The 15480-nt window shown below is 53.6% G+C and overlaps 1 protein-coding gene across 3 annotated transcripts in view; it reads right to left on the bottom strand.

The window, feature by feature from the left end:
• Nucleotides 1–2242: 2242 nt before the first annotated feature.
• TRIP4 (thyroid hormone receptor interactor 4) overlaps nucleotides 2243–15480 on the bottom strand; it is a 34711-nt gene continuing 21473 nt past the window's right edge. For all 3 annotated transcript variants that reach the window (XM_044450591.1, XM_044450593.1, XM_044450592.1), the window contains 2 exons: nucleotides 10264–10366; nucleotides 2243–2522 (listed from right to left, as the gene is read on the bottom strand). In XM_044450591.1, coding sequence (XP_044306526.1) covers nucleotides 2455–2522; nucleotides 10264–10366 — 171 coding nt within the window. In that variant the 3' untranslated portion in view covers nucleotides 2243–2454. The remainder of the gene's footprint in view (nucleotides 2523–10263; nucleotides 10367–15480) is intronic.

Genomic DNA, 15480 nt, shown 5'->3' with positions numbered 1-15480 from the left:
GCTGGGCATCTGCCGCACTCCTCTGGTGAGCAGTGGGAGCACCTGCACATTCGTGCCTTTCACCCCGCCAATGTTTTCGCGTGCCTCTGTCTGCAACTAGCAGGTCGTATTTCCGAAAAAAACTGGCCCCCAACTACACAAAAGGCTGCTCACCACTGGTAGGCACACAGGCAAACACACGCGCTCAGCAGATTTTTGTTCCAAGTTGCCCAAGGCTTGAATCGTTCAGCATGAAAATGGAACAAGTCTTTAAAAGAAAAAAGCTGGAGGAGGAAATAATCTGTATAGATCTTCAAGTCCATTACCTCCCACAATGCATGCCTTGTCTCTTTGCTTGCAGAAGGTGCTTGATCATGTCTCCCATCTGTAGTCTAAGTACTCTTCCACCCCCTCGGAGAGGCAGTGCCTCTGGCAGCGACGCCTTCCAAGCGGGGCACGGGGCCAGCGCTGGCACAAAGGGCTGCGTGTTTCGGCTGGTGTCAGCAGTGCGAATGCAGGCCTGAGCGCCAGGATTCCCAGGCACTTGCGGCTCCAGCCAGCATCTGCTGCGCAGGTGAAAGCCACGATTCACAGTGCAGGATGAGGCCCCGAGAAACAAGGGTCACAGGGACAGAGCGGAGTTGGGGAGGTTTAAAGCAAAGGAAAAGAAAAGGGCTCTTGTACTGGCTGAGAATAAAATGATTCTGGCAGAAGACTGAAGCAAAGATAAGAGCAGGGGCTCGGGCACGTCCTCACAAGTTACATCCCCACTGGACACGCTGCGCCGAAAGCCCAGCTGACCGCCTTTGGGGTGGTGGGTGCCTGGAAACGGTCCTCCTCCTCCGTCTCTGGGATGGAGCTGGCTGGAAAGGGGCTGAGGCTGCAGGTGTGGCAGGAGGTGGTCCAGAGAAGGAAGGCGGTGTCCCGTGTGGTGCACGGCCGACGACAGAGGCGGCGGCGGCTGCGCGTGCAGGCAGAGACCCGGCTGTCAAGCTGGGACCGCCACTGTTCACTTGGTGGGGCTCGGTCCTTGGCCTGCCCTGCCGGGAGGCTCAGCCTGCACGGCTGCCCAGAGAGCGCAGAGCAAATGGAGGGTGCCGCTTAACTGCTCCGGGCACGGCTCGCAGTCTCGTCTTGGCGGCAGCAGGCCCAGGAGGGTCTGGGGTCAGCAGTGCCTCCCCCACCGCAAGGCCACGGGCCTCAGCTGTTCAGGAACGCCAAGCCCTGCCGCCAGCTCCCCACTTGGGAATTCCTTCCCCAGTAGCCCAGGAGGGCTGGGATGGAGGGGAGGAGCCGTTCTCCCCAGGTGTGCTCCAAAAGGAGCACTGCGGCACAGGAGGGCCTCCAGACCTGGGAGCTCCGCACAGCAACCCCCACCATGGCTGTTCGCGCCCTCTGCACGCTGCAGCAGAAAGAAAAGGGACTTTCTCCAGGGGCCTGCCTGCTCGGCAACTCTGTCCCGGGGCTTGGGACAAAGTGGGCGCCTGCGTCACTCACAGCGGAATGGAATCCAAGGTGCAAGGCACTGCAGCAATGTGCTCTACGTAGAGTGTGCGAGGCAGGGAATCAACTTCCTCCAGTCTGCAACATGCAGAATTTAAAATGATGTGCCTTAATGAAAGGGACCCTGCTCCTGGTGGGGACAGCCAACGCGTGCGCTGGCACATCGTGAAACAAAGGACATTCCCAACCCCGCCGCCCTGTCGTCAGGCTCAGAATCCGTGACCTGGCCAGGTAAGATGGAGCCTTCGCTTGGCACGCACGGTGATCTTGACAGGGGCAGATAGCAAGCTCCTGCCTTGGACGTGATGCCTTCAGAACCTCTGGCTTCGTCCGGCCGGCATGAAACCAGGCCAAGCAGAGAACAAAGCCTGTGGATGCTTGGCTTTAGAGTGAAGCGCTGCCTTCCCCTCTCAGTGCCTCCCAGAGGCGCTGGAAGCACGTTCCTCTTATCCCGCGTCCAGCCGTGCAACCTGCTCCTGCGCTCTCCCCGTCCAGGAAGAGACGACGTTGAGCAGAAAGCCCTAGTGCTTGGCCCAGAGCTGCCTCCCCCACCAGGTGCCCTCCAGAGATGCTGGACTGCAACTCCCCAAATCCCCTAACTAGCAAAGGGAGATACAAACCCAGGACTTCAGACACAAGCCCATTCCAGAAGCGTTTCAGGCCACCCGGCGGCCAGGCAGGTGGGTGCAGACAGTCGTGCCCATTTCTGAGCACCGCTCGGTGCTGGCCTTCGCTCACAGACCACTCATCTTCTACTGCGTTTCAGTTTTGAGTATAGCATTTATGCACCCAATTTGCAACTTCCCTTCCGCCTCCCACCCCGTCTTGCCAGGGCCTGCATTCCCACAGCACCTCCTGCTCCCTCCGCAGCATCGCCAGGGCTTCCACTCCGTGGGTTTCAGCGGCCCGGTCGCAATCCGCTCTTCCGCCAGGAGCGGTGGGTGACAGGAGTGGGTGACGGTGCCCAGCAGCTCACGCGGCGGCTTTCTGCCTCATGAACCCCTTCTTTGCTCCCTGGTGAATCTTTGAATCCAGCTTCCCTATATGAAAAAGAAAAGAGTGAGGGAGTGGGGGGTCTCATGAACACTTATTTTTAAAGGTCATTTGCAATGTAAATCAGCTGCAGGCAACAAGGCCTCCCCCCGCTCGGGTGCTGCTGTCACGTCCCATTTCCCTGCTACGGGAACCAGGCGCTCGGCAAAACCCACAACCGCTGCAGCAACACGGAAGCTGCAAGACACCTGGGGGGGGGGACAAAAGGGGGGGGGGAGGGGGGAGACAAGCAACTAAGGCTGCCCCCACTGCCAGGAGGAACACAGCCACCGTATTGGCGGGGGCGGGCAGGTTGGCCAGCGACACTGGGGTGATGGGGAGCAACCGGCCACTGCAAAAGGCGGACTGGGCCGGGGGGCTGGGGTTGGGCAGCCAGCCGGCAGACACGGCTGCCCGAGACAGAAGGCCGGCGCACTAGCAAGGCTGCCTGTTCACACAGCGCACGACTGCAGCATGGGAGCCTGATGGGGCTGGTTCGTGAGCCGGAGCCCCGTCCTGCGGCTGGCCTGCTACCTCAGGTACCCGGCAGAGTGGGCCTTTGCACGCCAGTTGGTGGCCGGACCGGCAGGGTGTGCGGCTGCATTCGCGTCCTGCATGGGGGACTCCCGAGGCCACAGTCTGGCCGCTGCGTGACCAAAATGCTGCTCCGGAGGAGCCCTTGCCCTGCTCCACCGCAGCCCTTCTCACGCTCACTGAACGCAAGCGGCTGTCCACAAGGAAGACTCCGCAGTGGCCTTCACCCAAAACATGTTGCTTTGGACGACTCCCAGCATCCCCATCCTTTGCCACACTGCCTGGGGCTGATGGGAGTTACCCTCCAAACCATCTGGAAGGCACTGGGTCAGGACCGCCTGTTCCACAGGCCATGCATGGCCCAGTTCACGCATTGCCACCCTCCGTGAAGAGAAGTTCCTGCACAGGGCTTGGCGGAGCACAGCACCACTTGGATTGCCAGACGAGTTCGGCCCCCGCTGAAGGATCAGTTGCCACAGGACGCAGCTCTTCGCCCCCAGCAGTGGCAGGACGGTGCGCCCACCTCTGCACTGCAGCCTCACATGCCCGGGCACAGGGACTGCTGCAGGGAACAGCTCCCCCTTTCCCGCCAGGCGCGCATCCCCTGCTCCACAGGGACGGGGCGACACCACCACCATCTCGGCCAGACCCTGCCCTTTCCTCCGAGCCGCTTCCGTTGCTTCGACAGTGCAGGAACGTGCCCGGCCACCTCCTTCCGATGCTATTTATACCCTGAAGCCAACTGCCCTCAGCCCCTGGTCCGCTGCTCCCGATCTGTTGGGGGAGCCTGCTTTCCTTGATCTCTGCACTGCCAGGGCCCCGGTGGACTGGAGACATGCTCATCTGCAACCAGCAGCTGCTCATTAGCGGCATCCTCGCCCCTAGAGATACACACGCTGCTGCACAAGCCAAGCTGATGCTCACATTGCTGGGAGCTCCACATGACTGAGCATGGGACAGAGGAAAAGTGCGAGCGGCACGTCCGTGCGAGACGGAGCCGGAGGAAAGCGGGGAGGGTGCGCAGTCTGACCAACACACTTCAGTTTCCTTCCCAGAAGGGCACCGATTCCAGGCATGAGGTCTTCCCCCTCCCGGGAAGGTACGGGTGACTTACAAAGGATGCTTCCTTACGTTAAGCCAGACTGCCAACGACACATAATGAAAAGGAGGTGATGAATGAGCTATAAATCCCAGGAATCCCAGCCAGCGGAGCCAATGGTCGGGAGCGGTGGGAGCTGTGGCCCAGAACATCCCGCACAGCAGTGGGTCTCTGCACGTGCCGATGGGAACCCTTCCCAACTTTTGTGCAGAAAGCCTGCAGGCGGTCACTGGGCCGCAGTCCCTCCTTGGAGGCTTCTGGCTCAGCAGCACCTGAGCATACTCCGCCGACGTCACCACTATCAGAGTCGCACACCCCGGATAGCACAAAGCCAGAAGCGGGTGCACGTCTCCGTTCCGATGGCGTCAGCATCACGATCCACGTGAAGAGGTGCTTTTGTCCTCTTGCGTACAAAGGAGGAGAAACTGCTTAGGCGAGGAAAGCGCACGTCCGAATCGTGTGCCGTGAGTCACACTCGCGCTCTGTGTCTACACTGGATCCCAAAGCTATCTGACACTCTACAGCCTCTCACTGGCAGGGATCTATGAACAGGTGGGGGGCCCAGGTGGGGCAGAGGGCCCTCAGCAGGGGAAGGAAGGTTCCAGGCAAGGAGGCAGCGCACGAGGCTTTCGCATCCTCTGCAGCGGCAACCCTGCGGATGCAGCCATGTTTCCATGAGGCCAGGATCTTAGGGCTGCTGGAGCCTCCAGGCCCCTCAGACACATCTTGTGATGCCTGCCCAACTCCCTGCTCAGCCCCTCCTGATCTGCAGTTCATTTATGACTTTAAATCACCATCATTGCCGTTGCTGTCAGAAGCTGGCATGCTGCCCTCGGGGACAGCCTACTGCGGTTCAGAGTAATGGCTTTGTCTCGCCGAGCTCGGCCTCGATTTCTGCCTAGCACTTCGATTCCTAGGACAATCTCATTCCTTTGGTGTCTGGGAGATAAGAAAAGTTCGCCAAACTCTGGTTTTCATGTATGTTTTACCCTTAAAAATGACCTCAGTACAAACAAATAAAATGCTTTGCACTGAAAAGAAAAACCCACTAAGATTCAGTGGGCAACGGGGTACATTTCCTTTGGTCTATTTGTGCGCAAACAATTCCCCCAACTGTCAATACAGCAGCCGAACCCAAACATCTAAGCCGTCCTAAGGATCAATATTCTGGATGCAGAAAAGCCTGGTAAACTCCAATTTAAACCCTTCAGGCAGATAAAAATGTTCGGTAAATATCACAGAATGGAAGAACCCTGCTGTGCATCTCAGGCAGTGAAAAGCAGGAATTAATGGATCGCACCTGCACACTGAAGCAAAATCAGAGGAAATATTTTGCCACTGGGCCCCAGGACAACTGCAGAACAAAGGCAGGAGCCTCAGCTATCGGGTTGTATAAAAGGGAAATAAATACTATTCTGACATCTATGATCTATAGCATTCAGAATGTTTCAGATCTTTAATCCCCACGGCCCTCAGAATTCTGATCCTGGGGACTGGGGAACCCTTGAGGACGATGTGGACAGTGGTACAGGGGGTCTGCAAACAGAAGAGGGGGCTGACAGACAACACCCCTCCCCCCACATGGATAGAGAAGCAGCTAAGGGCACAATCCTAGGCATGCATAAAATTGTACCCTTATACTGGAGTCCCATACATGCCAGAAGTGAGTTCGATGGGATACCCTTTCTAAGAAGTCTGTATAGGTTTGCGGTCTTAGGATCCAAGCTGCTGCCATGCACGGGCTTGACTATGTACTCCAGGGCAAGACCTCTTCCCAGTGCGTGTGCCACCTGAGAGTGGCTGGCCGGCAACGGATGCGCCTGCGCAAATTCTTCCAACAACCAGTTTGCAAGAGCTGTGCACAGACTGGGCACTGGAGTTGGTCCCCCCGTCCAGCTTACTGCAGCCCTTACCCATCCCCTCTGCTCTGCTTTTCTTTTGCCACCAATTCTCGTACGTCAGTTGTTACTCAGACACATGAAATCACATTAGGAATGCATTTTGCCATGGGCCTTGCTGTTTATTTCCTCAAATGCACTCCCTTGTAACACGTTCAGTCACAGACTTAGTTCGGAAGAAATGCACACTTGTGCACAAGAGCAGCAGACCCAGCACACAACAGCAGATGCTCCCCAACCCGCCTGGTTCAAGAGGAAGCTGCAGGGTTGGGGTGAGTGGGCAGGTAAAGAAGGGGTGCACCTTTTGCAAATCCCACTCAAGTGCGCAGGAGACGCGTGAAAGCTGACGCACAGACCTTCAGGCTGCCCTTGCACATTCCGCTTGGACTGCACTGACAGATCCTCAAGAGCATGAGGAAGTGGAAGCATTCCTCGTGAGCTCGCAAAGGAGCCTGCCACCAGAGGTTGTGTTAAAACTGCAGGCATGATTCAGGGAATGAGCTCAGTGGCCTGGCCCACGCACAACACTAACGCACAGTATAGCCTATTGAGTCCTGGACTGTGAGGCGTGGCTGTGCAGAGCATGAAGAACCTAGGAGGGGAACCCATGGTTTGTGCTAGGTTGTGGCCTACAGGTCACTAACTGTGGGCTGTCATTGTGCACAAACCTGGACCCATGGGTTGTTTCACGGGGCTACAGAGGTGGCAGGCAAGGGCTAGAAAACCCCCGTCCTTCTACATGCCAGCACTACAGTGCCACAAAAGTATCTGAATGCAGGGCAGGAACAGACAGCAGCAGAGGGAAACCAACCAACCAAGGACTGAGAAAGCCACCACAGTTTATTCAACTGTCTTCACAGGTGAATTGTGGGTTGTTATTCTATCCAATGGATTCACTATGAAGCTGTCTGCACATAATGACAACCCATCATTTAACATGGGTGTGTTTGCTTGCAGTGTGTCGTCCTCTTTCACTCTGTGGCACAAGCCACATTTAGCGCCTTCTTTGCAGAGTGTGACGTGCAAAGCCAGATTTCTGGCTTAAAAGCTAAATAACCCAGCAGCCAACTCAGCAACAAACTGTGTGTGACCTGGACGCTCACATCACCCTGCACAAGGTGGAAAAGGCCGGTCCCCTGCAGGAAGTGTGCCTATGAGTTGTTGTGACATCTTACGTTGTTCAGTTGGTAACTACAAGCAACCCACTAGGAGCACCCACAGTTTATTGTTAAAATGGGAAGATGTGGATTTTACACACAAACTAGGGGTTTTCAGTCCCCATACTCTTGTCACTGACCATTCCTTGGCACCCTGGAATGACCAGGCCCACCCTCAATTTCTGCCAGCCAACTGGCTGTAAGATGCCCCACAATGCTGAGGGAGGCTGCCAGAGGAGAGGAGGGCCATCGGGGCAGTCGGACGGCCTCTGGCCATCTCCTTCCAGCCTGCCAGGCTGTTCCCTCTTCGAGTGGGATGCTGCTGCTTTGGAAAGAGGAAGACTCGGGCAGTGCTTGCACTCACGCTCTGCTGCAGAGAGGCAGGGCGGCGAGGGGCTCAAAACAAGACAAACCAAAGCAGCCCTAAAGCCCGCAAAGAGGAAAAAGACAAGCTGAGCTTATGAGCAGGCCTGGCAGATCGGCATACGGCATCCCTGCACAGGCACTCGGGCCCCACCACAGATCCCAGATCTGTGTCCCCTGCTTTGAAAACCGATTGGGTGGAAAACACCGTTTTAATTCCCCACAGTGCCCTAGAGTGACAGTATATCAAAAGCAGCGTGGAAAATTAAAACGGTGGCTCCCAGCTGCCTGCGCTCATCTGGAGCACTGGAGCTGCCTGCTTGTCCGGCCCATCGGGGCGGGGGGGGGGGCCGCCAGAGGGGATCTGCCAAAGACCCCCGGAAACCTGGAGGCAGCCCTAAACGCGTTCGAGCCGAGCCTTGAAGCAACCAGCTCTGGTCCGAAATGCAGCCATGGCCCGAAAGATGGGGCGAGAGGGACTCACGTGCTCAGACCCGACCTGCGATGGGTGAGAGTCGGGCCAGGTGCGTGGAGGGAGCTGAGCTTGCAGGATGTTCCCAGCGAGCGGAAAGAGCTCTTCTAGCCATCCATGATAAATTGGCTTTGAAGCAAAGCCTTCTTGCCAGGTGCACCTGCTGCCAAATCTGTTCCAGCAGCGAGAAACTCGCTCCTCTGGGAGGCAGCAGCCTGGCACATGCCAGAAAACCCACCCACAGAAAGGAAGGCTGCTAATCCGTGTTTCTGCAGCAAATACTGTGAGAGCGAGTGATAATATCTAAGGCGGTACACAGAAATGAAGGTAAGCACACTGCAGAACATAAATGCAGTTCAGCATTCAGTGGAGAATTGGAAGACTTTTATGTTGCACTACCCAGAATGACAGCAACATGCGGTGACAGGCAGCCATATCGCTGAACTTTTAGCAGGAAGGAAGCATGCACTTTTCTTAGGACCAACTAAAATGACAAACTCATGAGCTGCCTTTTGACATTCACACAATTCTTCCTTGATCTTGATGTTAAATGAACATCCCCCCAGAAGTGAGAAAGTGAAGGGAATGTTCACTTGCTGGCAGGAGGAAACAGTGGAAGGCATGCCTGCAGAATGTTATAAACTGAGTTGGCAACTGTGGCAGCACCTTGCAACCTAGTTCGGTTCATTTGTGTGCCCAGCACAAAAGACCAAGTTTGCATCCCAACAACCTGCAGACAGAGGAATAACACCCAAAGTTCTTCTGAAATACGAAATCAGCAGTTATGCAAATCTCTAACTTGAACTCCAGAATCCGCTGGAAGGTAGAGATCCTAATAAGACGATGATGGGAATTTACTGGCCTGGCTCAGACACAAGGATCTCAGAGCAACACTGCCCACACACGCCAGCCTCACCCCTCCTCTCCCCTCAGTGGTTGGTTAAATCATACTTCCTCTCATGTTTGAAGTGGGAAACTGAAATTTAAATGCTACTTACAAACCAGGATGTTTCCCAAGGTCAGACACCAGAGAGCGGGAGGGGAGGGGAGGGGAGGGGAGGCTTGGGCAGGTGCAAGGCTCATTATCAGTCCAGTAATTGTTTAATTAAACTGAAACCGTCACATTTGAATTTGGTAACTCTTTGAATATGGGTTACTGAAGACCACTTGCAAATAACTCAAAACTCTACAGATCTAATTTCAGGGTGTAGGAACAAACATGCAAAGATATGCAGGGATGCTATCACATGTGATTTGTAATACCGGACTGGGGCTTAGGAGATCTGGGTTCCATTTCCCACTTAGCCAGGAAACTCACTCTCAGCCTAGCCTACCTCACAGAGTTGTCATTGTGAGGATAAAATGGAGGGGAAGGGGGATATTAAAACTGCCTCAAGCTGCTTGAAAGAGGGAAAAAGGCAAGGTATAAATACAATGTTGTTGCCACCACCACAGGTTGGGAAAGTCCGTTTTTGGGAGACTGTAAATTATTGACACACTTTCATTAGCAGTAGAGATCCTGCTGAAGGGAGGCGACTGACAAGGCACCCTTGGTTATGGGCACGGCTTTCTTGTCAGGCCGAGTACAAAGCTGCCTTCTTAGATTTGGAGGCGGTTAACATCCGTCAGCTACACTCGGCACAGAAACGCAACATTCCTCCATTCAATTCTCTGCAATCCCGTCCTCTCAGAGCCAGTGGAAGTGTGAAGTGAGGCGAAAAGGACAGGTGAAGAGATGCAAAGGAAAAAGACCTCGGCCCTCTCTCTAATTTAATATATAAAAACCCAGTTAATCATTTCCTCCCCAATCTAATATGCCTATACCAGACCTAAATTTACCTGATTATGTCAGAAGGAGATTACTATTCCTGCACTATCAGCGAAGGCCTGCAGAAGCCACGTGCCCAGGGGAACCGATGCCGGAGAGCTCTTTGCGTTGGCAGGAAAACACTGGCACGGACAGGGCCGGGCACGTTAAGGCTAGAGGGCTGGGCACAAACAGGATGTGGGTGAGGCTGAAGTCCACAGTGAAGTATGAACCACCTGAATTTCCCACAACACCCCTGGAAGCTGCCTTCCTATCTACTCCAGGATATTGTGGGAAACCCACACGGTGATCTGGAGCTGCCCGTCACAGCCAGGGAAGCCCACTGATCCGGGAAGGGGCCACCAGGGAGGTCTTGGCCAGGGCATCCCACACACTTGGAGGAAAGAAGTACGACTTACAGATTTTGTGTCTGCCTTTGACAGGAAACTTAACTATCATCTCCTGGGCGTTCGAACAGATAAAGACGAATGGAGAAGCTGACTCTTGGCTCAGTTGCGGATACTGGAGAAGGGAAAAAGGGGAAGAAATCAACGAGAACTGCAAATGGGTTAGCGATGCCACGATTTATGAGAAAAACAGCTTACCTGAGCATTCCTGTAATCAGCAGAAATAGTGTGAAGCTGCACAGAGCAATTTGGATTTTAATTGCAGGCTCACCTGTCTCAGAAGTGCTTGAGGGTGGCTTGTGTTTAAATGGAGCCATTTGACATTCAGACAAATCCAGGCAGCCATTTCTTAACACACATAATGACACTATATGCCCACAAACAGAAAAGATGAGGGACACCCGCACCACTGTGGGTCGATAATAGGGGGATTCCATGCCCCTTACGTAAGTGTTCAGCTTTCATCAAAAACAAAATGCAAGCTTAAGTAATAGTAAACTGTAGTTCTTTTCTTGAAGATACAGAGAAAACACTCTAATGAATGAAGAACACCTCCTCCTCCTCCTCCTCCGCATGCCGTGTGGTTGCCAGGCATCATGGTGAGGAGTCCATCTTTAGGGCACTTTTACAGGGTTCACAGAGGCAGCTGCTTCCTTTGGTGCTCTGCTCCTCCCTCCCCACCATGCGCACCGCTCTGAGGTAGCCAGGTGCTGCTCACACACTCAGACGCAACTGTGACATTGTGCAATGCACACGACTCTGCTGCAGGTACAGGCCTAACCTTGGTTTATCACGTATTTATTTAGTTTAAGCTTTTATATACCATTCATTAGTGGCAAGCTCTTTAAAAAAAACAGAAAGCCACATTAATCCCACTCAGCTGATCCACAACGAGGCAAGCGCTGAGCACTCGGCTTGAAAGCCGAAACGCAGGGGAAGGCGAAGGGGGATAATGGCAGGCATCTGTGCTCAGGGCCGTGCAGACAGGCCAAGAGCTCTTCCTGGCGCTACCTGAAGCCGCTTCTCCTCTCACCACATTCACACTGGTGTGGCTTCCCCTGGCAACTATCTGGGCTAGAAGTGTGCACTTTGTCGGTGCTGGCATTCCAGCTGTGGAGTGTGCTGCTGTACGCGCACATTAAGCCCGTGCCTTCGCGGAAAGAACCATCTGCGACTAGGCAACGGGTTCTGCAGGCTGCATGGGACGAGCGGGCTCCAGCCAGCACATACTTCCACCACCATCAATCTTACTGGCCTTTAAGTGCCATGAGCCGCCCTGGCTGGTTCTGCTGGAACACAGGAAACACAGACTTTCCTAGACATGCCTGATCACCCACACACGGCGGAAGCGGCTGAGAAGCTGGCCTCCTCTCCCTGCTCCGCTTCACAGGAGGCTTCGGCTGCCAAGCAGGTGATCTCTCCTCCCCGCCCCACCCCCAGCATGGGAGAAGCTCCAGCTAGAAGAGAGCCAGTCGACTCTGCCTTTCCTGGAATGCCTCTCTTTCAATTACTGGCATGCATGTTTTTGCAGGCTGCTACCAGCTGAATCAGAATATTTAAATGCTCGGTAAACTTGACTGAGCACTGGGATTAGCTGCAAAAGCTGCTATGGAGAAGCGGAGAACCAGCTGGGGCCTCTGCCTCTGCACCCAAAACCGGGAGGGGACCAAGCTGGGAAATGTCGCCCTGGAATGATCCCTCCACAGAAAACAGCTGCATAAACAGCTGACTGAGTGGTGCTTCCCTGGGCTTTTCACAAGAGGCAGCATGCCTCTGGCTACCAAGGGGTAGAGGAACAGACAAGGGAAAGCAATTCACAGGGTACAATCCCCTTCGCTTTAGGGCTAGATGGTTGTGACACCTTCATCGCGTTTTGCAATATATGTGGAACGTGGAAAAGCTTCCCCTGATCTCATCATCTTTTCTGGTTTAGGAGAATGCTCTACTCAGAATGGTGGGTACAATGGATTTGCATCCCGAAGATGTGTCTGCAACTCCAAGTCAGACCATGTTGCGAAACAAAATCCGCTAATCAGCAAGCCAGAGCATGGTTACCCATCCAGCAGAAGCTTGTGATCAACCAGAAATTCCTCCACCCTTCTGTGGCCAATTTTCCTCTGACCCTTGAATATGGGAAGTGGGAGGTGGGGAATCCCTACATCACATGTCATCCACAAAGTCCACACTGCCGTTTCTCAGCTTCAACTGCCTACCTACAAAACTCCTGACCTACTTTGCAAGGCTGTTTAAGGGAGAATTTGACGGGGCACGTGATGCCCTGGAAAGCACCACATAGATGCATATCAACAACAGTGGAGTGTTACTGTGCAAGTTTTCCAGGGGACTAGGAAAAGTCACAAGTGCCATCCGGATGAAAGATCAAGCTGCCCATGCTGCGCTTGATGCTTGATCAGATGTGTTTGGGTAGTCAAGTCTCCCCGCTTGGGGTTGAGAAGCAATGGACAAGGGAGACCTCAGCCCTGCCCACGAGTCAGTTCATTGTCTAGTTGCAACCCCTAAACCACCTTGTACAGGAAATCAGTATTAACCCCCATACTGGGTGGGGCAAGGGCACTGAGGCTGAGACAGTGAGACTGGTCTAACTCCATGGCAGGTCCCTGGCCAAGGCAGGAGTCAAAGCAGGGGCTTCCCTCTGCTTCTCAGCCACGGCGCTGAATCAGCTCTCCTCCAAGAGCCCCATCAGCAGAGCAGCCCCAGCCCGAGCGGAGAACACGTGCTCTGGGCTGAGTTCCCGGCAGAGGCAGCAGCCCAGCCCTAATCTGGGGACACGAAGCACCAGCAATGTGGCTCTGATCCATCACACACAGCACTGTTGGTGAGGTGAACTGATTTGGTGCAGGGGGGAGACAGCAGCAGAGGCAAGCCCCTGTTTGAACTCCCTGCTTCCTGAGCCATTCCTCAGCCTAATCTACCCTTCAAGGCTGCTGTGAGTACAAAGTAGGGGAAGAGAAAAACGTGGCATCTTACCAAGGAGGGGATTCATTATCTCTGATAAGAAAGAATTATAACAAAACAACGAGTAGGTGGCGACAGGACAATACCAACTGCTTCAGTGCTGTGAGAGATGTTAAAGAAAGTTAAAATGGCTACACAGCCGACCTATGAAAGCCCACTAGGATTAGCTGAAACCGATGAGAAGGGAACTGTGCAAAACCGCCACTGCTAATAGCTATAGATTTGGTAATCAAAATGGCTTTGCTAAGAGAAAAAAGCAGCACCAACCGCCTGAAATGCTGAGGTTACAAACCACAGCCCTGCTGTGCTGCTGAATGCAGGCAGCATCTTCCCTGGAGGCTGCTGAGCACGTCTATCTGCTGCTCACAGATAACAGAAACAAGTGGTTTGGCTGCTTTGAAGGGGAGACGCAAACATCTTAGCCAGGCTACTTCATTTCCCTCTCATCTTGAACTTACGTAAGCTCCCTCTCCCTCTCCATGCTGCTCGGCCTGCAGACCAAGCCTGCCGGCAAGCAGGGCCAAGCCGGCTGGCCTCAGGGGGTCCTGAAAGCACAGGACGGGTGCGTCCTCCCGTGTGCCCCCTCAGCAGAAGGCTCGGCAAACCATTCCTGGCCACCACCTACTGAGGTATTCCCAAGCCATCAGCTGGAACAGCTGAAGATTTTAATTTATTTATACCCTACCTTTGAAATTAAAACCTTCCCGAGGCAGTTTACAACAGAAGCCAGGAATACAATAACAAAAGCAGGCAAAGAGAAGCATTATGAACTACAGCGACATAAGAACAAAGAGAAAGTTTTAAAACAGAAATTATGAGCAAGCATAAAGATAAAAGGACTTGGCTATAAAAAGCCACTGGGGCCATAAATGTTTCCAACACTCACTTAAAGGTCGGGAAGGAATAAGCCGGTCAGGCATCCCTCGGGAAGTTCTGCAACTGTGGCGCCACTCCTGAAGGAGTCGTGGCCCTGCTGGTGCAACTGTAATAAGCCCAGCTGAGTTCGGAAACGCACAGGCAGCCTTGCGCGTAGCTGGCCTCAGCTTGTCGAGGGCAGCCTCCGCCATAGTGGGGCTTGCCGGAGGCACTGGAATATGGCTCCCATGCTCCCCAGTCAGCCCGACACATTTAATTGGGGAGTGCTACATGGTGCTTTATATGTTTCTACAAGCAAAATAACAACTTTATTTTCAAAAGCTCATTCATGTTTTTGTTTTGAAATAAATTGAAAGTAAAAGCAGCAAAGGGCAAGCTTAATAATGACAAGATCATAGAGGACATTTTAAAAATCACGAAGGATAATTTTTACCCTGTCATGGTACGTCTGCAGAATGGGCAGAGTGAAACACTCCAAGTGCTCGTTATCTAATGAAGGAACTAAAAGTCTCACCGGTTGGTCCTGTCAGGGGTCCTAACTGCAGCATGCTTATTCCAATAAGCTGATGTTTCACCTTCGAATGCCGCACAAGCTCAGAGCCTGCAGCACTGGTGGGGCGAGGGGCGCTCGGTTACCAGACACTGTTCCCTCCAGGGTGTTTTACTTCTTCTTTGAATAAAAGGATATGTTTTATTCTACACAAGGTCCCACAACAGTATTTCAACTTCCTATCAGTCCATGCTCAGTCCAAATGAAACAGGGTTATACTTTTTTTTAGGACCAGCCAAAAGGTCAAAACATTTCACTAATGCTAAGCAAACAAAGAAAAATAAAGGAAGAGATGAGGAAGGAAGGGGAAAGAGTGAGGGAAGATACTGCTGGGTCCTGTCCCGCAGTCTCTGATGGGAGGCGCTATTCAGACTTCGGCTGCAGTCCTGCGCATGCTTCTTGTGGGGAAAAGTCCACGCAACCCAGCGGGGGCTGCCTCTTGCAAAAGCACGCGTCAGGGCTCACTGCTGATTCAGCCACGCCTGAGGCAACGGGGGATTTCTGCAACAGACTTCCCACCCCGCACCATTCCAGGCACTGCTGTTGGCTGACTTGCTTCTTTGCAAACACGGCCAGCCTCTAAGGGTTCTGGAGAGCCTGAGGGCTTGCTCCCTTCGCCGTCCTGCTCCAGATCAAGGGAGGCAGCCTGGTGTCCCACCCAGCATAGCCAATGGTCAGGGAGGTCTAAGAACTGGAGTCCAAAACTACTAGTCCACAGGTGTAGAGCAGGAGGGAAGCCTGCAGGGGTCCTCAAACTGATCCCAGGGACTGGATCAGATGCATCAGAGGTTTGCATCATTGCAGCTTTTCATGAGCTGGACATAAGG

This window comes from Varanus komodoensis, unplaced genomic scaffold (assembly GCF_004798865.1).
Source record: "Varanus komodoensis strain SLA01 unplaced genomic scaffold, ASM479886v1 scaffold67, whole genome shotgun sequence".
Classification (NCBI taxonomy): domain Eukaryota; kingdom Metazoa; phylum Chordata; class Lepidosauria; order Squamata; family Varanidae; genus Varanus; species Varanus komodoensis.
The sequence above is the reverse complement of the archived record's forward strand: the minus strand, read 5'-3'. Positions and strand labels throughout refer to the sequence as shown.